The sequence below is a fragment of the Corvus kubaryi genome, unplaced genomic scaffold (assembly GCF_017639235.1).
Source record: "Corvus kubaryi isolate FWS band 111438036 unplaced genomic scaffold, C.kubaryi_AGA036_p1.0 37308, whole genome shotgun sequence".
Taxonomy (NCBI): Eukaryota; Metazoa; Chordata; class Aves; order Passeriformes; family Corvidae; genus Corvus; species Corvus kubaryi.
In genome coordinates this window covers 10611577-10637269 of record NW_024581096.1, presented here as the reverse complement: position 1 = coordinate 10637269, position 25693 = coordinate 10611577, and the positions used below count along the sequence as shown (strand labels likewise).

Genomic DNA, 25693 nt, shown 5'->3' with positions numbered 1-25693 from the left:
AATAATATCAGCAACTTTTAACTTTATAATGCCTTGTAACAGCTGAAAGAAAACAAGGGCTGCCAGTCATCATCGAAGAGGTAAAATCAAAGAAAGGACTTGAAATCAGAATGGGATGTTCTAAAATTGGCTTGATGGGAAAGCATGAAGACAGGTGAAAGCAAAGGTGTCAGCACCCAGACACACATTTTCAGCAGATAAGACTTCACAGGGCACACAGGAATGGGAGAACAGACAAGGCATCTGGAGGTACATTTCACAGGTCTCTGAAGACAAACTTGGCTCCCATGCCTTGGTAAAGAGGATGATATTCAGGATGGCTACTGCAGGTGCTGTGGCTGTGAGGCAGGACTAATGCTATGACACAGCACTGAGTTGGACACGTCTCTCTAACTCTCCCTGCCTGCTGTTTGATGCTCTTTGCAGTACCTGCTGGCCAGAGAGCAGCTCATTATTCAGGCTCAGCTTGATTCTGGTCAGTTTTGATGCTGGATTCAAGTACTTATAACGGTGTCAGCCGAGGTTCCGCTTTTGTACGCAGCTCTCCAAAGAAGGATAAAGAAAGGAGCCCCATATCAACAGAGGCTTCTCAGGGTTATCACACAAGGCCACGACACCGCCTCAGTGCAGTTTCACAAGCAGTGCTGAGCTCAGTTCCTCCAGCTTGCAAAGCTGCTTCCTGGGGTATTGACTCATAGACCTGACCCTCCTTTCCCTCTTTGCCCAGAAAAATTCAAGGAAAACCTTCAGCTATTGATGAAACTGATTTTCTATCAGTGTTTAAAGTCTTTGGATCGTTCTGGCATAAAAAACCAGTCTGTTCCCTTCTCGCTTCCCTCACCCACAAGGCAAAAAAGTGTTGTTACAGATAAGACAATTCAGGGAAACAACTGAATAGATGGAGGGTTCAAACTAATAAAAGCTAATTCTAAACAGGCCAGGTATAGGGTGGGATAAGGCAAGTAGTGTGAGACAGCCCTCTCTCAGAAACCTGGAATTCCTGCAGCCTTCACCTGCTGCTGCAAGAGGAAAGTGATAGGCAGAGAAAAGTGAGAAAATAAAGCCCTTGTGGCTTATGTTCACTCACATTGTTTCAGAGCTGGGCTTGATGTTTCTGGGAGGCAGACTGGGAGCTGCTGGCACCTGCAGCGATGGGTGAGAGGCTGGTGGAGGAGGTGGCAACTGCACAGCAGAGTGTGATGGAGCTATTGGTAGGGCAAGTGCTGCTGAAGAAGGTGTTTTCTGTTTCAAACCTTCATTTTTAGGATCTGAAATAAAGCAGAACAGACTGAATTTATCAGGAAAACAGCTGAGGAAGGAACCTTGCTGTGTTCAATGAAGTTTTGGCTAAAATACCAGTACTGCACACACCCCAGAGAAAGTATATTTTGTTGAACCTGCTCTTAAATATTTTTGTTGCATTATCTTACCAGAGTAGAGGGGAAGAGACTGCATTCAATAATGTTTTGCCCGTACAAGGCCTTGAAAATGTCTTTGCCAAGACATGAACAAGACACAAAACCATCAAAGTTCATCCAATATATTAGCACCTGTGTTTTAAAACTAAATTATAATTTAATTCCACAATTTGCTTGAAAAGACCAACTGCAGAGTTTCGTGTGAGCACTGATGCAGTCTTGCTGAGTTTTTGTTGCTCAGAGAAAGAGTTTTATGGGAGGGAATGAGAGACGAAAACATATTTTGGCATTTATTAAGAGAGGTTCAGGTCTCTGAACATCTTCAAATACGTTTTTAATGTAAGTTGTAAAAGACTGGACTTAATTTTCTAGCAAGCTCAGACTAGAAAAGTGGCAGTTTGAGAAGCTGCAGAGAAGCTACACCCTCAAGAGACATGTGTAGCCTTAAAAAAATGACAGTGCTGTGCACCAGGCACAGAAGCCACAATTACACAAGTGAGCTGGTGTGCATGTGTGCGGCACTGAATTCATGCTCCCTGCACAAGCCACAGCCAAACCATACCAACCATTTCTCTGAGGGTTCATTTTGAGAGAACTTATTCTACACAAGCAAATTAAGTCACGGTTTGGATGCCATGATGTTTTTGAAGTATTATTTGTTTTGAAGTACCAGTGGATTAAAAGCTACCCAAAAAGAATTCTCTCCAGCTGCATGGACACAAATCCAAGAAAATCCAAGGAAGAGGAGAACAGAAGGAAAAAGCACAGAGTTCTGTTAAAATCAATTAGAGCTGAGAAGAAACCCCTTGTCTTCTGGCAATTTTCCTTAAGTTCACACCTGTGAGAGATTAAAATCTTGTCAAGCAAAGGAGATGTTCACTACACTGAAAAAAAGTGTCTCAAACACAGAACAATGACAAATATTTACTAAAGTTTAATATCAAGACTGAAAGTTGCAAGAAGCTATTGGAAGGGCTTTTTTAGCTTCTTGGGTGTCTGGAATTCTGTCCTTGGGATTGACAGGAAAAGGGGTATTGATAACTTTTTGATGGACCTTTCCATATCTCACATGGAAAGTAAAGTGAAATTATCAAGTTGACAGTTTTTCTCCTTACTACCAAACAACTCAAAAACATGTGGATATATTTTTCTTCATGGATGCTTGGACCAACTTGTCAACATACATATGAACAACAGCGCGTTTTAAACCTGTTCAGTTCCTCCATTTCTTAAACAACAAAGTACCCATAGACCCAACACTGATGATTACACATGTGACTTCTTCTGTGGTTTTTGTTAAGAAACATTCATCCTGCAAGAGAAGATCCTTACAATTTAAGATATGCCAAGATTAAATTTGTGCCACTTATCTTTTTATCCTTTTATTCAAAAATATAGCCCAAAAATCAAGTGAAATAATCCTTCCTCTTAGTACTGAGGAGGCTACAGCAGGGTTAATGTGTGCCAGCTGGAGAGTACCCAAAGGAGAATAGCAAGAATGAGCTCTAGAAAACATGAACTCCTGAATATATTGAACAAATGGTGGTTGTTTAGGGAAACATGGTAAGATTGGGGGAGAACAAAATGAATGACCTAAGTCTCTGGTAGTGAAGAAAGGGATAATTTATATTTTTCCCCTTCTTTTCCACAGTGAAGAGGCAATAAGTAATGTGTTTAAAGACCAGCAACATTGTTGGGTGGCACTTTCGAATAGTGAAAGTGAAATTTCCACGCCTGAGGTCCATGTTGAAGAAGTAGGATAAATTTATGGGATGAATGAATTCTAGTACAGTTGTTCTTACCTTATACATAGGGATGGATATCAACATAGTGACAAACAACTTCTTTATATCCCTTCCAATTCAATGCTGACATCCTTTGACTGCTGTGCTGTGCGTTACATCACATTTGAAATATTTGCTGCTACATTGAGCTCAACAGCTAGAGATATACTAAAGTAACATTTTGGCTAAAATGTGTCTTTCAGTTGTTTGAGGGGTGTTGAGAAAGATACTACAGTGTTTTTGTAGTGGTACTTGTTTCTTTAAGTTTGCTCACTATTAAAACCTGCATCTTACTGTTTCCTAAGTACCTCAGGCTTCAGGTTCTGTTACTTTTATTTTTACCTTTGCACACAGGATCAAAAGCCTTTTTTTTACCACTGTTTTATACCTATAATGTATTGACACCACTGAAATTAATATATCACTCAGATTTCTTTTCAGTGACTTTAGACTCAGCATTTAAAATCTCAAATTAAGGTGCTTTTTTTTTTTTTTTTTTTTTTCCCCCCCCATGTAGCAATTAATTTGTAGCTATTTCTGTTATCTCTCCAACCTTTCCAATACTTTAAAAAATCTGGCACTGGAATTCTACACAGCATGCACTTGTCTGCCACATGTAGAGATGAAAATTGCAAGTCATTCTTCATCTGGCCATAACGCTACTGATTGCATCCAGGGGGTTTCAGTATTTTCTCCAATTGTCATCCCTCCTCCTGTTTTGGAAGTGCAGACTCCTGACTAATGCCCATGAGCAAAAAGTTTTTATTCAAAAACTTTGTAGCTCTATGAAAATTCCTTAAGGGTAAAACTCCAAGAATTAAGAGTTACAAGCTGATAACCCTTATGCATTATACTCGTGTCTCATCATAGTCCTTACCCAATTGCCATGTTGCTTATAACTAGATTTTTTTCTCCAAAGCATTACGCTACCTTGTTTTGCAGGTATGGTTTACATTTCTTCAATATACATGTACAATTGCATTTGAATAAAAGCAAACTTTGCTTAAATGAGCCAAGGTTACACATGACTGTGCTCTTGTTGTACCTGTGTATCTGTGGACTATATGTTAGCTTTTAATTCTTCACAGTCTTTATTCATCCACAAACTTTACCAACTATAATTTCTCATTTTTTAAAAACCCCTGATAAAGATAAATACCACTGACAACATGTATCTGCAGCTGAATTCTAGATTCTAATCAAAGAAAACAACCAAAAAGGAGTCTGGTTTTTTGGTTGGTTGGTTGGTTTTGTTTAGTTGTTGTTTTGTTTTGTTTTCGTGAAAGCCATGTTAATTGGCACTAATGATACTCTCAAATTTATTTTTGTGTTCTAATAGGGAATCCTGTATCAGTTTTTCTGTGGTTATATCTATGTTGCCCTAATACAATGTGGTGTATGCGTATGAACAACATGCATATGAACAACATGCATATGAACATTATGTCATCATATTTTATTACTTCTTGAGATAAGTTTGTAGGGCTAAGGTAAAAGTTCTTCCCAAGTCTCTGTGCATAATACTTCTTTCATCTGATGTCTCTCAAGAGCCAAATCTAAGCTATAGGAAACTGAGTCAGGGAAAGACACCACATGCATTTTAGATTAAGTGCTTATTTTTAAGTATAAAGGTTGAACAACCTGTCCTTTTTAATTTTGTAGTTTGCTATAATCTAACACTAACTAAATGATCATTGTATTAATGGAAGTACTGCTTTTTTATTTTTGAACTATCAGAACTGACTCCTCTCAGCCTTTAGAGTTGTAATTAGCTTAATTAGCTACACTTATGACCAAGACTGATGTAGGAGTAAAATACGCTAATTCTAATACTGAAAATAGTGCAATGAGTTGGGTAGGGAAGTGACATGCTGAAAACCTGTTTGGAAAAAAAAGGTGTTATAATCAGGCCTGCTGAGCAAAAGCTATCATAACATTTCAATAGTGTGTTTTTTGCTAGTTTAATGCAGCACTTTATTTTGACTCCAGTTCCTTTTTTTCTTTTTTTTTTTTAATTTGGGACATGGTACTATAAAAACATGGAAAAGCTCTGTGGAGGTAGTGGAACAGCAGTCAGCTGCCAACACTCAGATCAAGAAATCAAGCTGAAACTACATCCTGGCTTCACATGCACCTGCAGCACTCTCATCACAGTAAACAGTGTTAAGGGAGGTCACTGTGTGGCAAGTTTGACAGCTAACACCTCAGTTTCCAAATAGCCTCTTCTCTCTTCTTAGGATTCTCAGTTTTTATCACATGTTGTGCTGCACTGAATAAACAGAGGCAGAAGCTGAAGCTCTTCAAAAAGAAACAAAAGAACAGATGGAAAGGGACTGCAGCTGTATAGAGAAACTTGCCATAAAAACTGTCCACAGAATGTCTCAAATATCCCATTACACTGCTGCATGTGGCATTAAACTTCTTTAATCATGCCCAGATCCTCAGCACTTACAGTACAACTGTGCACAGAACTCTGCAAAAATGTTTCTTGTGTTCTTGGAGAACCTTCTCAAACAACTTCCATATGGGCAGTGGCCAAAAGGTCACTTACATTCTTGGGAGTGTCTGTTTATCGGGAAGTGAAGGACACTAAGGCTGTCTTGATGAAATACTTGTGACTTTGACCACTGATACATCTTTGGTAGCCAGTATGACATCTAGAGAAAGATCTCATCTTCCCTTCATGTCCAGATATTCTGTGTTCAACAGCAGAAGAAATCAACCTGCATATAAGAGTACTCTATAATTTCTATGCCACTTCCATGTGAACTCAAAGAGAAATTAGAAGTCCAGCTATTTTGGAACCTGTGAATTCTATGTGGGCAAAAGCATTCAGGGCAGAATGAGAAAAAGCCATTCTCAACCTACTAAAGTGCTGTCCTGAGATGCTAATACCTTAAGTATGTTGCAAAATGAAGGGAAGTTCTAGCACTGCTCAGAGTCCATAGTGGAGTACACCTGGAACAAGCACTAGTTGGTGGGATGGTAATCTTATGGGAACCAGTCCTTTGGTCACAGATGGTTCTCTGTTTTTCAAAATTGTAAAATGAATTGGACTCATGTGCAAGGGTGATTTTGGCTCCAGTAATAATAAAGCTTAAATGACATGTCTCTATTTATCACCTCCCTAAATACCAGGATATCTCAGTGTTTGGGTGAGAGATTGGCACACAGAAGAAGGTGAATATCCAATCATCAACCTGAACAGAACAGAAGCTGTCAAAGGGAAAAAGTCCCCCATATTTTTTAGCACACACACCCACAAGTTCTACATCCATTGGCTGAAGATACAAACCTGGCTGTTCAATCCAATCAGTATTGCAATAGAATGTGTTTATTTGGCACAAAGCTTTTAACTGGCAGCAATGACACATAATAATTTTGATAATCCCCCTTGAAGCAGGAAAATATCCCGTTCTAGCAGAGGGTGGTCTGGCTTCAGTTACTCATACTTTTCTCATCTTTGGCTGGTCTGCAGCAGCAATATATACCTGCTCTCAAAGCCTTAGAAATCCCAGTTAGCTCAGAATAGCTGTGTTGATCTTATCAGCAACACAGTCTCTTGCAAATGCAATAGCCTGGCCTCCAGTCTCCTAACAGTCCCAACTTAACTACAAAGACTGAACTCTTTATGATGTTTAAGGTATCAGGCTGTAGCATCCAGCCTATCCATTGCCTCAATCCAGAAATTTCTGGTTCAAGATTGCATCCTAAATAAATCTGGAACTGAACAGCAATGCATAGCACTAGTTTGCTCTCATCATACCTACTTCACCAAAAATACACAGCATAAATACATATACATGTGTAAGAAAATCTGTTCCATAATAATGCAGTCTCTTGCACATGCGAGGGAAAAACTGATTCTTGACTTTGCATCCTAAAACCACATCTTCTTTCTTTGGCCTAGAGTGTGGCATTTGGTGAGACCTTATTCCCTTTGACCCCTGATGCAGGGGGACTGGTAGCTCCTGGTGTGGTGTAGATTCCTGCTTTTAGTAATGTTGAGAAAACCTGACAATGAGCATGTACTACAAGGAAATGTCAAATATTCTGCAGGAAAAAATGCTTGTAATTTTAAAATACTTAGTGAATTTTTATAGTTATCATGATAAAATGACTTCAGGATTTTTGAAGCAGTTACACATCAGAAAGACTTGCATTTTGAAAGAATCCTTTTATAAAGCAAAATGCTTTTGGGCTACTCTGCAAAGCCAACATGCTTTTCAGTTTTAGTGCAAAGCACTTCACCACTTCTACATGCCAGGCCTGGGAAGCTTTCTGGGTTTTACAGAGGGTTAAATAAGAACGTGCAACAACATCTCCAGCAGCTGATCAGCCACTTCCTACTTCATTTGTAATGTGCAGAGAGCTGTGCTCTGCTTCCCTAACCACATTTTCGTTTAGATACAAACCATGGTTTCAGGTTTCACTATTACGCTGCTTTGGAGCTGCTCAAAGTGAGCAGGTAAACTTACAACAGAGCTGAAACTCAGTGCCTTTGATTATGCTTTTGTTACACATACTATAGCAACAAAGTTCTGTTGCAACACTGCTCACACCTTGAAAACAAAGAGCACAGAAAGTTTCTGGTTGCTGCTCTCCTTGAGTCCAGACCCTACTTTTAAAAATGCCTAGGCACAATCCTTTATGAATTTTCTTTTCTTTTATTCTCCTCATCTCTCCCGATTCTCCTCAAAGTTAGGCGGTTAAGCTCCTTTTTTTCTCCTGTGTGCAAACAAAATTACATCCCAAATGGGTGGAATTTCAGACAAAGTGAAAAGGGGAAAATGAAGACCTAAGTCTGCATACTTTTTCAGATCACTTTGCTGATGGTTGCTCACACATCATGAAAAAGATGATCAAAGCAGGAGGAGAATTTGTCCTTTTTTAAGCAAAACTTCTTGTTACTGGTAAGTAAGGCTTTATAAAGGGAAGACCTTGTAAAATCATGGCTCAGGTCTGTTACTTCGGCTAAGTAGAAAAGGACTCTGGGAAAGAGACACAGCTGAATTAGGGGTAGAAAAACATGTTTTATAACCATCGGGTGTTCACATCGTGGTGTATGGTGGTTGGTTGAATTTTGTTTGCTATGCTTTAAAACTATGTAACTGGTAACTGGCTAACTGCTTAAAAATGCCAGGTTTTTGCAATAAAGCAGCTCTCCTTTGCACGTGCCTGGGGACTCTACGACACTATGGACCCTCACCCACAACTTCTCATTGGTCTCAATTGGAAAATCTTTCCACGACACATTCACAGACTACCTTAAGGGCATTTCACACAACATTTAAAACCTATTCCATCCCTTATATTCTCAAAACTGTCATAGAGTTGACATATTAAGTCCTAGACTCCATACCTGGTAGCGGACTTTTCCCATTCCAGGTACGTAGAGACAAGCAGATGAAGAATATACAGCACATGAAAGTGAGCATCTAAATCTACATTTAAGGTTGATGGCTGAAAAATATTAAGCATGCACATAGTCTGACTCCCAAAAGAAAGCTCACAGTTTCACCCAAAGTACTTCAGTATGTAAAAGTTTACAGGACTGAGCCTTGTGGTGACTAAATATGAGGTTAGATATTACTAGTTCTTCACCTGAGCAGTGCTGACTGGCATAAGGAGAGTGATTTCCAACTGCAGATGTGTTATCATAGACAGAAGCCTATCCTTATCTAAAGGGGAACATAAAATTAATTCCCAATTGAACTGCAGTTGAAACTTTTCATTTGTCTGATAAAAAGCCTTAATGACTACTTCTGATTTTAATAAAAAATATTTATAAACCTGCGTCAATTAATTTTATGCTGCATGGTATTATTTCACATGCAAGAAAAAAGAAAAAAAATTGAAAACATTCAGAGATGGAGTACATGTAAGATAGCAATAATTTAAAACTAATCTTTTGTAATTCATTTATATTTGAAAGAGAAGGCAAAAGACAATGTGTACAATGATGCAAAGGCAAGCAAAAGAAAACTTACTGGAAAAATTTTCTTAAATGCGACTATTTCCCAAAATAAAATAATGACGAAGGGTTTTATAATTTTATACCTGTTTTTCAATGTGAAAAATAATTACATCATACATAGCATGGTATATAAAAAATAATTTTCATTAAAAAATCCCATGCAACAAAGTCCTGCATTTGGATAGTGGAAGTCTGCATATTTTCTCTTCAGAATTTGCAGACAAGGAACATCATTGTTCCAAATACACATATCTGAGGAGGGTTCAATTTCAAGAGGAAACCAATGACCTCAGGAATGTTCTTCATTAAAATGAACCTTTTAGAATAAAAACAACTGTTAGATACAATTTCCAAATCTTCCTAACAGCTTTACTATGAAATGCTTGGGGTTTTTTTTGTCTCTATTAATACCGAATATTTATTGTAGCATTTAAGATCAAAACTTTTAAGAATGACTGAAAGTTTTCTATATATGAACTATAAAGAACTATGGTTTTTTAAATATATTTTTCTATAATGAACTATATTAATTTGTGCTGTGTTACCCATTTAATGCTACCAAATGATGAAGATTCAGTAAGAGCATTTTTCCCTGTGAGTCAAAAAAGGTCTAAAAAATTAAAAGATTAAAATGCGTGCACCTGTAGGGCACAGATTGTTTCTGTGCATAGGTTTTACCTCTGTGAGCTGCTAAGGAAATATTTAAAGAGTACGGAGAAATTAGGACTTTCAGCTCAGAGAGAAATTTCAGTACATATCAAACTTCAAATACGGGAATTATATGCTAATCATTCTTGTAATTACAAGTAAACAGACTACAAAGCATTGTTTTTGATCTAGACACCTTTAGGGTTCAAGATGCATTCTCCAGTAATGGTATCAGCAACATGTCCAGAACTCCATCACCACAGTACCTTTGTGTATTGGGGAAAAGGGGATCTTTTCCAACTCGACCATAAAGCTGTCTGTAAAGTAATGTGATTTGCTGGATACACTCCCTTGCTAAAAATAGTTGTAAAGTAGGCTTTAAGCAAAGTATGTGTCAACTTGAAGAATGGGAAACTTTCAGCCTGTTCTTATAATTTTTATCAATCTCTAAATTTTTAGATATGCTCTGTGTTCACATTATTTTCTGGAATCTAGACAGGTTTCAGAACACTTGAAACTTTGGTACAGCAGAGATGCTTTTGTATTGTGACCCATATAATGCAACCATATGATGAAGGTGCATAAGTAGGTGTTTCTTCTTGTGAATCAAAACAGGTGTACAAAATAACAAGATTTCAGAAATTAAATTAAGGAAATATTACTAAGCAGAAAGAATTACTCAGTTCCATCAGTTTTGCTTTTTTTTCTTTAGTAGCTTCCCTTCTGTCACCTTCCATGACAAACTCATGGCTGTTCTTCAGCCTTATGAATTTTCCTTTCTAACTACTGTTCTTAGCACATCAAAAGGCTGCTGTTGTATATAGTGTAATCCTCAAGACACTGTGTTAAATCTGTCCAGCACAGACCGTGTTGGAAGGTGGGCAATGGTTTCAAGTAGAGCATAACAGGTCATGTGCTTCATTCAGTCCTTTGCAGAGGTCCGGACAGATTGTATGAACATGTTGTATACTTTGATTTAAAAGCCATTCAAACAACGTGTCAAACCTCTTACCAAAATTAACAGGTTCACTGTCATGGTTTCTCTTCTGTGTCCGAAATTTTGCATCTTAGACTCTGAAGCCTCCACTCAGGAATGGTTATAGCTGACTCAATGGGACTTAGCTGCAGGAACAACTCTAGAATTCATGTGTAGACTCTAACAAGTGTATACATGAGAAAAATAGTTTTCTATGCCTCCATCCCATGATACAAAAAACCCATGTCTTACTGTTAATTTACTAGAATCAGATAATCTTGAAGGGAACAAGTGCACATAAGCCCTAACAAACAAAATTTGAGATATATAGGGGTATATCTTCTGCCAGTTGCAGAAGCTTTGACAATGCACAACGGAGAGCTGTCTTCTGATGCTAAATGGATAAAATTTATTCCTTTAAAAATAAAAATATACTCTAAGACATTTGGAAAATGTTGCAGACAGTTGTAGCTACGGAAATAATCAAGTACAATGAGTTTAAATATTAATTTGCAATAGATTTTGTGTACTTTTGCTTCCTTATGCACAAAAGCAGAAAGTTGCACTCAGAGCAATTCCTGCAAGGAAACACTCAATGTTGATTTATCTGTTTTCTTAAGCAGATAACTAACTAACTAACTAACTAACTAAGACAGAGAAATAACCGTCTCATCCATATTTCTGTCAGGATGGTTGAATTGATTTTTAAATTGCAGTGATTTATCTTTTTCAATGTTGTAAGCCATACTAGTAGTTTAATTTACAATTTTGCCCACATATTTTAGGAGAATTATGTGGCAAATCCTTGACCTTTGAAGGTAATGCTGCAAAAACTCCAGAGTGGCAGGGTTTTCCTCCATAGCCTTAATATTCTTTGCTGTGGAAGCTCTTAAAAATTCTGAAGAATTTTCTCCCTGACTGAAGCAGACTGACAGCCATGTGCCCACTTCTTGTTCACTGAAAAACTGAAGCCCCAGTGTTAATTGTTCATGAGTTGTGCAGAGGTATGGAGAGCACTGGGGGTCTCAGCCTCCATCTGACTTTGTGTGTGTGGCCACCTGTACCTGTATGATCCCACTACACTCTGTGCAGTTCTCCTTGGAAAGCAACACTACAGTTGCGGCCTCACGTGGAAAGCTGTCAGCAAAACTACTTGGTTTCTCTTCTTTTTTCCTAACACCTTGGGTGTTTATTATCAAACAATATAGTTGGTATTATTTTCTGGACACTGAAAACACATGCGTCTCATTGATTCTTAGCTGACATAAATATGATCCCTCGGGGAAAATTGCCGTAAATGGGGCATTTACTATTTTTACTATTTTGCCATTTACTATTTACTATTCTGCCATGTATTCTCAAGCCCAGACAGGAATTTCTTAAAGACTGCCTTCACTGGAAAATAGGAGCACTTCAATAGTCAGACTTTCCTAACAAAGACATTTGTATCTACAGAAGTTTTATCATGAAGTTTTTCAGGACTAGGTGAAAATTTCTAATCCACAGCAAGGCCAACAGCAAACTAACATCCCTTAATATTCATGCAGGCATGGTGGATGATTTAAGTCCTTCTCCCACACATAACTGAGACTGCTGTGTCAAAACTAAGTCCTTCTGCCTCTAACATTTAATGTCATGTCATGCCCAATGAATACTTGTTTTCAAAAACCAGTAAAACAGGTTTCATGGGCAAGGATAACAACCAAAGAAAAAGGGGTGAATTGATACCTCTGAGAAGGCAGAGCTCAAACTCCTGTTTTAAATTGGGCAGTACAAGCTTTTCTGTAATGCAGGCACAAGCTCCTAACACAAATGTAAAAACCACTATGAGTGGAGGTTTCCTCTTCTCAAAGGACAATGCAAAGCCTAACTTTTGCCCTATATCAGACCAAAGGTTAGATCTCAGAAAGCTTTGTTGCATGGAAAAATTATTTTCATTTGCTTTTTCTTTATATTCAGCACCTGGATCACAGCAACAAATTAAGCAACCATGGCAATCTTCTGTTCATCAGGACACAGTAATGAGCAGGAAGAATCTGTGCTGCGGTGTCTTCCTGACATGACTTTGATTCTTGAAATGACAGTTAAGAAAAAAAATACAGTTCAGTTTAACGACCCTTCCAAACCAAGTAGATTTTATTTATGCTCCAAGAAACACATCAGCAATGAATAACTGTTGAGCTGAAAAGGAGTACAGGATTCACTCTAGAACACCTTGTCTGTCCACCAGAACTGTTCTGTGCAGACTTCTGGCCACAAAGAAATGGGCCGCATCAATTAAAGCCAAACAGAACATCAAGATCTACATGCCAGCTCTGGGGGGAAAGGCTGAAGTTCAGGGACACTATGAACAGCTTCTCATGGATATGGTCCCTAAATCTTTCAGTCTTGATCTGCCCCTATGACTGTGAGATAGAGAAGACCATGTCTGATCCTTCATTTCTACTTAGTTGTGTGTGAGTTTTGCAACATATTTGGAAAACCACCTGTGCCACCATGCTGGGCATCTCTACCCTTAGCTCATGTTCCCATGACTCATCAAGGTGGTGGCTGTTCTTACCCCTGGTTAGTGACGACTGGACACCCTGCTTCTAGGAAAAAATTCTGATATTATTCTTACAGCCCTGCTCACAGTGTTAATTTAAAATGCACAGGATAAATACTTCTTATGCTCAGTTTTAAAAAGAGGTGAAAAAAAATGCTTTGCGTTGATAACTGAATGGGAACCAGAAAAAAAATCTGAAAAAGACAACGAGCAGAACAAGAAATAAAAATTCCTCCATTAATTACTTAATGAAAAAATGTATTTAAAAAAATTGTCATTTTCTGTGTTCCCAGCCTTTGTCAGGACTTCTCAAAGTTTTAACTAGCAGAGCTCTTACTCTTCTTATTTAACCAAAACATTTACTGGTGTAGTTGGCTGAAAATGCTGCCTTTCTATATTGAGATTGTATATGGGCGTATTTATTTTAAAGACATACACAAATTTGCCCATTTGAGGATCTTGGCCTGATCTTGGATTTGTGAGAACATTTCCTTAACTGTAGGGTAACAAAGGAAAGCCAGAATACAGCAGCTGAAAAAAAAGTACATTTTTTATTACTGATACACTCCTAATATTTGAGTGGAATAAATAATAACACAACATATAGTTGCATGCAGACTCTGTGTTTTTAGTGAGGTTTTTTTGTCTTGAGAGAAATCAGCTCTGAGCTTTTTCATCCTGCCATAGCCCCTCTGAACTTCTTTGGCCTCAGGAAGAGCAACCTTATGTGTATTCAGAACTGCTGAAACACAAGCCATGCTGTATTCTAGACACAGAAGGTACAAGGAAAAATTATGTATCAACTAAATCACATGAATTTACCTGATGTACCACACATGCACAGCATGGAGTTAGAGCATCCATTGTCAGCTACTTTAGAGCTCTGAATCACACCATTGGGCATCCCCCTTTCTCACCATCTATGCTGAAAATTGAATAATCTAAGTTTGATCTGTTTAATTAAATCAGGACTTAAATGTCTGTTGAGAAAATACTCCCTGACACAAGTTATAGCTGCATCTGAGTAGTTTTGAGAAACAGATGAACCCAGTACCATCAACATTCATCCTGTACTTTATTGCCGAGGGATAGAGAACATAATTTTAATTTCTGTCCCGTATGCAAGAGACACAAGCCTAAGTTAAAGCTCTAAGGGGTTTTCTGATGCACATGTGTCATGTTATTTCTGAACAGAAGAGGAGATTCCATCTGAAATTGAACTGGTACTAAATGCATCAAAAAGCTAAGGAAGCAAAACAGAGTGGACTTACTATTTTTTTGGCGGCTCTTCCGGAACTTTCCCAGGTGCACAACGGGGGGTCTGCTTGGCTTCTGTGGGGGCTGGCCCAGCTTGAACACTGAGGGCAAGGTTTTCCGCTTGGGCATTTTAGAACTCCTGTCCTCATCCTCTTTATCTTGTGGTTCACCTGATGGTCTTTCTGCAGCAAGTGCTGTATTCATCTTATGGAATTTATGAGAAGAACCTGATTCTTCCTGGATGATTTTGTTGAGGAAGATGTTCTTGGCAGCACTCATTCCCTTTTCTTCAGTGTTTTCCTCCACAGTTTTGGGGGTTCCTTTTGATAAGCTGGACCTGTGGCCAGTAGGCTTCAGAGTTATTTTAGGAAAATGACTGCCTGCAGCTTCTGCAGCAGAGTTACTATTTTCACCCATTTCCTTTGCTTCTGGGAGTGCGTGTGTATTTGTTCTAGGTCCTGACAGTCTTTGCAGAAAACCACTTTTATTAGAAGTGTCTTCATTCTGAGATACCTCATTGTTTAGAGAAGGCTTCTGTGCAAGAGGTGGTTTAGAAACAGGAGGCTTGGGCTCATTTTCTTGTGTTGCAGACCTTAATTTTTCCTTAACTGCAGCTACTTTTGAAAATTCTGGTTTTGCCTCACTCTCCTGTGGTACAAAATTTAAATTTGGTTTTGGTCCCAGAGAACTTTTTTCTTTATCAGGAGGAGAAAGGAACTTGTTCCACGCAGGTTTTGGGTTCAAAGGCTTTGGGTCTTCTCTTGATGGGTCACTGGTTTTGATAGAGAATTTAGTGCATGCAGTTTTTTCATCATTTCCTCTGTTAGTGGGCTGAAGCTGAACACCAAACCTTTGTGCCACTGGGTTCAAATGTGGTGGGTTTGGATCTTTCTCTGTTTTGTCATCACTTGAAGGCTTGACTCCCAGAGGAGGCTTAGGCTGAACAGGTTTTTGAAGGGTACTGGGTCCTGGAGAACATGCTTCATATCCTTTACTTGCAAATTTCTCAAGTACTGCTTTCCTTGTCTGTATTCCTGTAGGGACATCTTGTCTTGGCATTTTGATGGGTCGACTGTTTGACATATCCTCTGTGTCTCTGTTACCTCCCTCAAATTTCTCCATAAGTAACTTCACACGTGGCTTGCAACTCTATAAACATAAAGAAGAGAAAAAGAAAGGGCAGCAGTGGGTAAGTCCTGTTGCAATGTTCTCAAATACTGTACTTTAAAGAGTTTCCTGGTCTGAGGCTTTAGTACTGCTGATTGGCTGAGGAGGTGTTACAGCTCATCTTCCTGTAGGGTTAAGAGAAGCTGAGCATTTTGTTGTATCCTTGTAGCGTTTATACAATATTTTAAAATTTTCATTCAAGTACTGCCTTTCAGGTGCTGCAGGTCTTTTTGGGCATATTATAATTTCTGTTTACTTCTGGAATTGTGAACTGGACACATAATAAATGTAAGAAAATATGTATAACTTTAAAATCAACACACCTAAAAATTTGACTGTCCTGTGATGAGAAGCATAGGTTACTGGAACCTGGAAGAATGTACCCAGATTTGTGTTATTCCTGCTAACTCTTGGGAGAACTACAAGTTCCTTTGTGAAAACAGAAATTCTTCTGGTTGGTGTACGTGTGTGCCAATTTTTCTTTCCTTTCTCAGCAGTTTTCTTACTTGCCGTTCCCCCCACCCTCACTTTGTCCCTGTTTCTATTCTCCATTTTTTATCTGAATAAAACTGTGCATGTGTGGACAGCAAAGGACAATATGTGAAGTAAAACTGAAAGAAAAGACAATCAATACCCCCAGATATTGTTAAAAAGAAGTCTTTAAAAAAAAGAAGTTGAGCAATTCCAAGAGAATAAAACCCAGCTTCATTCAAAAATAGATGTTTTAATTGGTCAGCCCAATTCAATAACTTACAGGAACAGTCTTAATAGGAACTGAACCCAAAAGCTCAAAACATTTGAATTCAGGAAAAATAAAACACATCACAGTGCAGGATGGGAGCAAAAGGCAGTGAGTTGGTCCCACTCACTGGGCAGGGGCCACCTTTGGGTACCAGGAATGCTCTGGAGCAAGGAGTCCTCTCCCAGCTGACAGTGGCAGCAGGGGTGCAGCTATGGCAGATATATTACTACATCCAATTCACAAGTAGGACCTGGATTTCCTGTGTGAGTTAAAATGTAAAACTTATGATATAAAGCAGGAATGTTATAACTAGGAAGAGTTCTGAAGCATCTGTTTATAAACAAAGGAGTATTGCTACAAAGCATAATAAATTGGTGTTTGAAAAAAAAATTAGAGGTTTAAGAATGAACTGTGTCTTCACTCAGCGAGTGTTCAGCGAGTGTTCAGTGAATTTTTTTTTTTTTAACTTCAATAACAAGAGCTTCTCAATTGGGCTTTTGCTCCTTTTGCCTTCTGTTTGATGGTATCTCATTACATAAACAGCCTGCTATGCTGGAGTAGTTATATACCTGAAACTTCTGCAACTTAAAGGTAACTATCCCAATCTGTCAGCATTGCCGAGAAATTCAATCTTTCCAAACTGATTGTGTTGAGCTACAAATTACTCACATTAAATGCAGCCAAAACAAGACAGACATAATGAAAACTTTTACCCAGAGAACCACATTGTTGGGTGTTTTTGCACATACAGAGAAGGGAGGAAGTACACATTTACTATGGAGATTATCAGGGTTAAGCCATCTACTGCTGTTTGATGCACATGCACTCACACATACACACACAATTACATTGCAGAGGTACATATATGTATCATTAATCATTCAAGACTTGTCCCACAATACCTCACAAGGCACTGATTTTACCCATTTAGAGAGTTTAGCCAACTGCAACGCCAGAGAGAATAACAAAGCCTTTCATCTCTGACCTCTTTTGACTTAGTACTAATTAATGATTTTTTTTAAGGTCTGTAACAAAATTTAGACCACCACAGATACCGTAATTATAGCTTACGTCTGAAGTCTTCAGAGCTTCTAAGTTAAGATTTGATCAGCTGCTTGGCCAACTCAGCAGCTCATTTCTTTTGAAAGTCATAGCAACAAATTGATTCCTTTTCCACTTTTTCTATTTGAAATACAAGAAAACATACTGTGCAAATGACAATACTTTTTATGAGCAACAGCCATTCAGCATGTAGACCTTTAGCAAACTGGGAATGTGGCTTTGAAGAAAATTTTATTATTATGATATATGGTTTCTGAGAAGTTTTCTACGTTTGCAATAGCAAGATTACATGAATTACACAAATTATATTCATACATGCTTTCAAATGCACTGAACCATTCATTACTGCCATATTAGGAGTGTCAATGGATTTTTTAAAATAAATTTCTTCCCAACATTGTGAATAAACCTCGCCCTAGTCATGCACACTTACAAGCTCAGCAAGAGTAAAAGGCTCCTGGACATGTGGAAGAGTTTACAATCAACAATAAAACCTCTTTCATTTACTTAACTTGAATAGTAAGTGGTAAAGGTAATAATAAGAATCAAAACAGAGTAAGAAACTTGGTGAAATCTTTCTGCTTCTCTTTAATGTACATCACTAATGTCTGCCTTCATAAGTGTCATGTTAGAAATCATATTGTAGATTCTAATGCACAGCCTGACTGGTCAGGTAGACAGCGGGGAACTGGGGAAAAAAGAAAATTTTTTGTTTGTGGCCCTGCCCATAGAGTAATCTCCACAGTTTCTGTGCTTCCCTTCCCAGAAGCAGTTACCTATTCCATTATCACATACAGTAGGTTGTAAATCATGAAATGGGAACTTGAAAAGATTCCGAAGAGAGATTAAGTTCCCCCTATCCTTCCCCTCTAAAGCTCAAAGTGTCTGTGCAAAAGAGGAGCTCGTGCAAAAGAGGAGTCTCATGCAAAAGCTATTTGGGTTATTTTCTGAACTTTCTCTTTGATCTCTATTTGCACTCAGTGCAAAATATTTTGGCTTTTCAACTTTTGATCTGAACTGCAAGCAGCACATAAGGAGCACAGTAAGATTTCCTTTGATACAAGATGGTTGCATTATTCAGATGTGTCTGCTCAAATCTAGAGCAATACCCAGGTTTTAGTTCCCATGCCTTAGATATATTTGTGTACACAGAGCTTTCACAGCCTCCCCACTGCCTTCAGCAGAGACTCACACAGGTACGAAGTTACACTTGTACAGAATTGTTCCACAACTACACCTTAGCTACACCTCAGTGTTAACAAGCGTAATTCTCGATAATTTACAATATAGCTGTACATTTCTGTACAGAAGTATGCTGTAATGAAAATACAAAAAAAAATTTCAGTTGTATTCTTCCTGAATATGGATATTTTAGTCTCAACTGGCAGCCTGAACAAAAAAAATATTTTTGCCTTGGCATAAATATAACTTTATTATTTATTTTCCTGTCTTGGTGAAGCCAACAGATTATTTCACTTCAACTTCCCCTTGAGGCCACTCTTTCTTCAAACAGCAACACTGGATCAGTGAACAGAATAGCAGATGTGTGTGCATACAATCGTTAACTAGGCAAATGAAATATATGTAACTGTTGACTGTACAAAGAATTCACTCAAAATACATTCAGATCTGATTTATAAAGAATAAAACCCCCATCTTTTCTCAGCTGTAACTTTTATATTTCTATTCCCAACTGACGGGGGTCTAAACATACCCTTTAAAAACTCAAAATCAGATCTTGATGAGTTTGCTAGAGAGTAATGAAATAAAGATTAAAAAGCTATCTCTTTAAGAAGAAAACTGTCCTTACTCATGAATTCTGTGACAGCGAAATAACCAGAAAAGTTGATAACCACTAAGGGAATTGAGCTCTAACCTATGGGCAGGATATAAGGAATAAGCAAATGGACAAAAAAGACAGGGAAAATTACACAGCTAATTATAGAAAAATATAGATCTGAAAATTATTTTGCAACTCTATATAAGTCTGATGTAACTTCTACTGAAGTTAATAGATTTGAGGCAGTGTAGCTTTTTGTTTACATGCTAGTGCCATTCTGAATTTGTGATAAATTATTGCTCGACTACTTTCTTTCCCAGACACCTCAGAATTATCATTATGCAACTTTGCTGTTTCCAGAAAAGATTTCCAAATTGCTTTTCTTCCCCTTGAGTCTAGCTGTAATTACTAGTTCAAGAAGACTCCCTCCAAGAGTAAGTGCAGCATTTGGAAAGTGGAGCCGAGAGGTTGCAATGCTCTGCACCTATGAATGTGTGTAGCAGAAGCATGAAAGGAAGGCAAAGAGACACAGTTTGGCCAAACAAGACTTGCTAATACAATGGTTGCTATAAAAGAGAAATGAGCCCTCATAACTAAAGACAGAGGAGACATGCTATTCTTCTGTCTAGGGTTTTTATGAAAGGCAGACCTCTAGGATGGAGAGGATAGAGAGCAATCAAAGGGATTCCTCAGTGAGAAGCTGACAGCCTCTGTTATCCTGAGAGCATCATTTCAAACATCCCTCTAACACCAGCAAGACAAAACCAGCACACACATGAGGACGTACGGTTGTCAAAATTAGACAAGGCAGTGTTCCAGCCTGGTTACAGTTTACTCTGTATTTTTTCCATTGTGCATTCCTCTACACCTTTCTTATCTCTCTCATCACTTTTTCTCACCTTCTACCTAATCATAAAACCAGCTACTCATACCGCAGAAAAATAAAAGGATCTCTCCAGATGAGTTTGAGACCAGGACAAGTGAGGGCATAGGGCTCAACCAGAACAGCCAGATTACATCCCACACTACTACAAGTAGTAGAACTTGTAGTTCCCAAACTAATTCTGTCAAAGACCATGTGCAAGGTCCAAGTATGAAAGGAGGCACGATCATCTATTCATCCTATGTCCTAATAGGCTCACCACAAAATTTCTCTCTAAATGGATTTTTTTGGTACCTGTTTAAGTGAAAATCAGAAGTATCAACCACTGACAACTTGGTCTTCAACAATAGAAGCCTGGTGGCTTCAATTTTTCCATTAAGAATTTGTATTTGATATAAACAGACTAGTTAATATCCATTTCTTCAAAAGGATTGCATTTTTGCAACATAGTTTTATATAAACACAAAATTTCATGATATTTCATAATTTTCTTTTCAGAATTATTTTTCTCATATGCTTTCTCATACCCTTTATGAATTATTTCTTTCAGATTAATGTAAACTTTCTCAAGATCTGCCCAGAAATGAAACAGATTTCTCTTCACTTGGACCCCTATTTATACAGTAATGTATACAGTCACTATCTTACGAAAGTTTGATTTGTCTGGTTATCCCACTAAAGTGAATGCTCCAAGCCTCAAGGAAGAAAAACTTGGAATTCCTGTCACCACAAAGTTCCTACCCTTATTTTGAGAATTTCAGGATCCCATATGATTTTAAAAGAAATTTTGTGCAATTTTAAGACAGTGAGTACCATTTTGACTCATACCTGGAAAGGAAAATATCTTCCCCGACCAACTACTGACTAAATACATACACAGATATCTCAATCCAGAGTACAGTATATTAAAAAATATCCTACTCATAATTTAAGAAATGATAATTAATGCAAAAGGGATAACTAAAAAAGAATTTCTGCTATAATTCAAAATGCAAAGGCCACTTAAATTAGGACCACTTTTAGTAAAATTTCAGAGAACTAAACACAAAACTTTGAGACAGAAAAGTCCATTTTGTCAGCTTAGCATCTGTTCAGCTCCTAAACTAAGTAAACTCCACAACTAGATTTCCAGTTAATTAAGTTATACTCAATACCTTGTACTGATTCTTTTTCTTCTGGAACTTTCCACGCTTATTTTTAAGACAAATATGTACAACAGTTTACCTGGATATCCCAAAGCTCTCCAATATTTTGATACAAGCAGAAAAACTGGCTCCCTCAATGCAACAATCCACGGGTGTATCAACTTAACGGCCTGGTCTTTTTGCTAAAGAGGAGTTCTGCTTCTCACAAGATACACTTGTGGGTTTCATTACCATGAACAGTAACTGCTCTCCCCAGGATATTAGGCAAGAAGTGCTGGAGGAAAAGGGAACTTAAGTGTGTTCAGACTGGTTGGCTGCTGCCATCAGCAGTAAGCACCATGTGATATCCAAAAGTATTGCATTTACCCCATATTGCATAGTCCTGTGAGGCTGTTTCAGTGCATACGCTTGTAGAGCCTTTATAGAATAGCTGCTAATGAAATGTGTGCGGTAATTACAGGCATAAAGGGTGGACTGGCCACAAATCCAGCACCCTGCTACCGCTGAGAATCCTGCATACATTCCCACTCACCAAGTGTCAGCTAACGTGTTCATTTTCACCCCCACATTTGCCAGTGGGATCTTGAGATTCTGCTGGCCAGGTTTTAAAAACTTCTACGATGTGGATATTTTTTTAAAAAACCTATGATCATACATTTCTTTTGTCCTTCCTCCTGTGTGTTCATTACAAAAGTCAAAGAGTTTGAAGGATGATATAGGATAGAAAAGCTGATACTGAGTAAATAAGCTTCACAAGAAATTCTAGACTTGTGTTTGTGCTGAAGGTAAATCAAAACCACAAAGGCGGAACCCTCTACAAAATACAGCTCAGTGAATTTGCTGGAGCTCTGCTTGGGGAGTAGATTGCAGAAGAAAAGCTGTGTGTCCTTGAGCTTAATCAAAAGTTATTTGAATCTTTTCCATGGTCTACTATACTCTCCTTCTGCACAACCTTCTTAGTATTTTTTGAAACATTCTGGGGTGTTAAAGTATTGAAAGTGCATGATATTTCCAGCTTAATTTTACAAAAACTTCTAGCTCAGCTACTTCAGAAGTTTATTAGGGTGCTGGATGGATCTTATTTGAGTTAGAAACACTGCTACATGCCAATGATAACTGGTTCTTTTTGTAATATAACACAATGGCTTTTTTGTAGCGGGAGAAACGCAGTTATTTATGTTATTCATTCAGCTAAACACTATTTTATTTACAAAGTAGTATTTATTTGTGAAATAAACAATCATCACAGATGATAATACATTGATTATTAATACTAAGGCAGATTAGAATTTGTGACTTGCTGTTGTATGTGGCAACTTTCATGACTGTTTTAAGATGCTAACTGTAGCACTAGAGTCATTTTGTGTGGGTAAACATTACTGCAAGGGTTTACTCCCAGTATCAGCTCTAGACAAATCATGCAATGATCAAAGAACTAGCTTATCTTTGCAGCCCTGAATGCTAGACAGTTCCTGTTGTCTTCTCTTTCATCCAATACACACAAATAAGTACATCCCTAACTGACAGAATGCTGATGAGAATATAAATTGCAACAAACACAATGAAAAGAACAGCTTATGCTGTGAAATTGCTGTGAAAGTTGCCCATCTGCAATATCCAGAATGTGCCTCATTTTACACTTGCAGGTGCAATAGCTTCTTGAAATCTCTCTGGTTTTTTTCCACTTATTTCTGTGAAGGTTGCTGGAAAGTGATACAGGGAAATTAGCTATTTTTAGGTGAAGAAAGAATCTGAACAAATTAATACTTTAAGGAACAAGACCCACAAGCCTGAAAGCAATGTGAAGTTATTTTGCCTTTTTTACTTTTCAGAAAAACAACAGCAGCAGCAGCAAAAAAATCACAAGTTCATATTCAAGCAAGACAAGGATGCTAATAATGATAATGCTTTCTTATATGTACAAATGCCATTACACTCTCTGTGTAGACCAAACCCAGCATCTAAATCCCAGCACATCACTGGTGTCTTACTGTTCCTGTGAGGAAATGTTATGACTGCAACCTTAAGTATATAATTTTTTTATCAGAGCATTTATTCAGCTGTTTCCATGTAACTTTGGAAAAAGTGGCTGCTTATGAATTAAATTTGTCAAAAATCAAGGAAAGAAGAAAGGGAAGAAAAAGAATCAGAACCCTGGCCACTCAGGAAGATCCTCCCCCTCTATTTGGCCCTGGTGAGGCCCCATCTGGAGTGCTGTGTCCAGTTCTGGGCTACTCAGTACAAGAAAGAAAAGGAGCTACTGGAGAGGGCTCAGCAAAGATCACAAAGATGATTTGGGATCTGGAGCATCGCTCTTACGAGAAGAGACTGTGGGATCTGGGTGTGTCTTCTCAGTCTGGAGAAGAGAAAACTGAGAGAGGATCTTACCAATGCATAAAAATATCTCGGAGGCAGGTGCCCAGAGGATGGTGCCAGGTTCTTTTCAGTGGTGCCCAGAGACAGGACAAGGAGCAATGTCCATAAACTGTAACACAAGAAGTTCCAGGAGGAACTTCTCAAGACGAGGAGGAACTTCTTTCAAATGAAGGTGGCAGAGCACTGGAACACCTGCCCAGGGCAGTCATGGAGTCTCCCTCTCTGGAGATATTCAAAACCCACCTGGACATGTTCCTGTGTAACCTCATCAGGAGGGTTGGACTGGAATCTGCAGAGTTCCCTTCCAGCCCTAATGATTCCGTGACTGTGTGAGTCTCTGCTGTAAATGCCAGTCCACCTTTTTAAGGTATTTTTCTTTCATTTACTGATGTTGCCCTTTGCTCCAAAATGGTTTGAAAAGTCAAGAACTTCCATGTGTGTAACCTCTTGCTTTCCAATTCAATGGTCACAAAGAATATCATAGTTAGGATCTTGTTACCTCCACAGCTGTGTCAATACTATTGTTTGAGTTCCTGTAAACTGAAGTGACATGATAAAAAAAAAATCTTTATCTTTTGATGTTGTCTTTAACCTGCTTCATTTCACTAACTTTAAGTGTATTACATGATCGCAGATTAGGCGAGAGAGCACAACAGACTTAAGTGGTGAGGGAGGGTGGGAGAAGAAAAAGGCAGAGATGATTGGCTGGGGCAGATAATGTTTAAAACGTGTATACAGGGCAGTCAGGGCCAGGGGGTAGTATGTGGGACACCTTTGGACAGGTCCATTAATACCATTAAAGCAGTTTGAAAATCTCCTTCCTAAGTCAGAATAGTGTTGCTCTGTAATATACAACACATGCAAGTATGTGGAGCACTGAGCAAGAAAAAGTCAACGTTAGCAGCGTTTTTCACTGAAACTTTACTTCCTGCCTACTCCTCCTCTTTCTCAGAGGGCTTTTTCTTCCTAGTTGTTACTGAACAGGTTATGTCTCTGTAAGAAGTAGTCTACGCAGCAGTGAGGGAAGATATTGGAAAACTCTTTTAACTTTAGCACATTAGTCTATGATCCCTGTATTCATGGTTAATGCTTAGTTTTGTACCACACAGTGCTTAGTACAAATACCAGAGATTAATGTGGCCTTGTGTTAACTCCCTACATCTGTGACGAATAAGTCTTGTGCCAGCTAATGCTTCCTTGTTTACTTCTATCAGTGATTAATATGTACTAGCTGATATCTTAGTTTTGAGAACAAGGATTGTATGTCAGAGCAAAGAATGATAAGAGAAGTACATTATGACCTGACACTCTCAAGGAGAAAAGATTCATCAGAAGATCTGGAACCATATTCAAACAAGTAAATTGAAGTAATTAGTATATATACATGTATTCAGGAATATACTCTGGAGAATTATTATTCTTAAAAGAATACTTTTAAGGAGAATTCCCCATGCACCCAGTGTTGCTAATAAAGTAATGTTGTTTTCCTAACTAACAAATTGGTTGGAGAGTTTATTTCCCAGTTTTCAGTGACATGGGGGAAGACTTGCCACAGGAGCAGAAATAACATATTTCTCTATCAATAATCTCTGTACATACTTGTACTGAAAGAATTTCAGACTACCTGGTTTTGTGCAGTTTCTGAGGTAACATTTTGAGTACATGAACCTCATCAGAGGACAAGGCAAAGACTCAGCAGTCCTGCTTCACAGCGCTGTGCCACTCCCCAGAGTCAGAGTTCCTGGGGAGAAGTGCCACCTTGCCGTAGCAGTGATGCTATTACAGCACCACTTTGGAAAGTACCTGATTTTCAGAATAAACTTGATATTCCTGAACACTGGCAGGAGCTTTTGTCTGCAGTTGCTACAGCGCACTATGAGAACCAGCATTTTTGGTAGGGTCAGTCTGCGTTATCTTTGTGTCTGCAGACATG

The 25693-nt window shown here is 38.3% G+C and overlaps 1 protein-coding gene across 3 annotated transcripts in view; it reads right to left on the bottom strand.

The window, feature by feature from the left end:
- FYB1 (FYN binding protein 1) overlaps positions 1 to 25693 on the bottom strand; it is a 63251-nt gene that overhangs the window by 24218 nt on the left and 13340 nt on the right. For 2 of the 3 annotated variants that reach the window (XM_042028440.1, XM_042028442.1), the window contains exons 2-3: positions 14620 to 15754; positions 1088 to 1268 (exon numbers count right to left, since the gene is read on the bottom strand). In XM_042028440.1, coding sequence (XP_041884374.1) covers positions 1088 to 1268; positions 14620 to 15754 — 1316 coding nt within the window. Of the gene's footprint in view, positions 1 to 1087; positions 1269 to 14619; positions 15755 to 21463; positions 21652 to 25693 lie in introns of those variants that run through there. The other variant, XM_042028441.1, reaches the window with a different exon arrangement.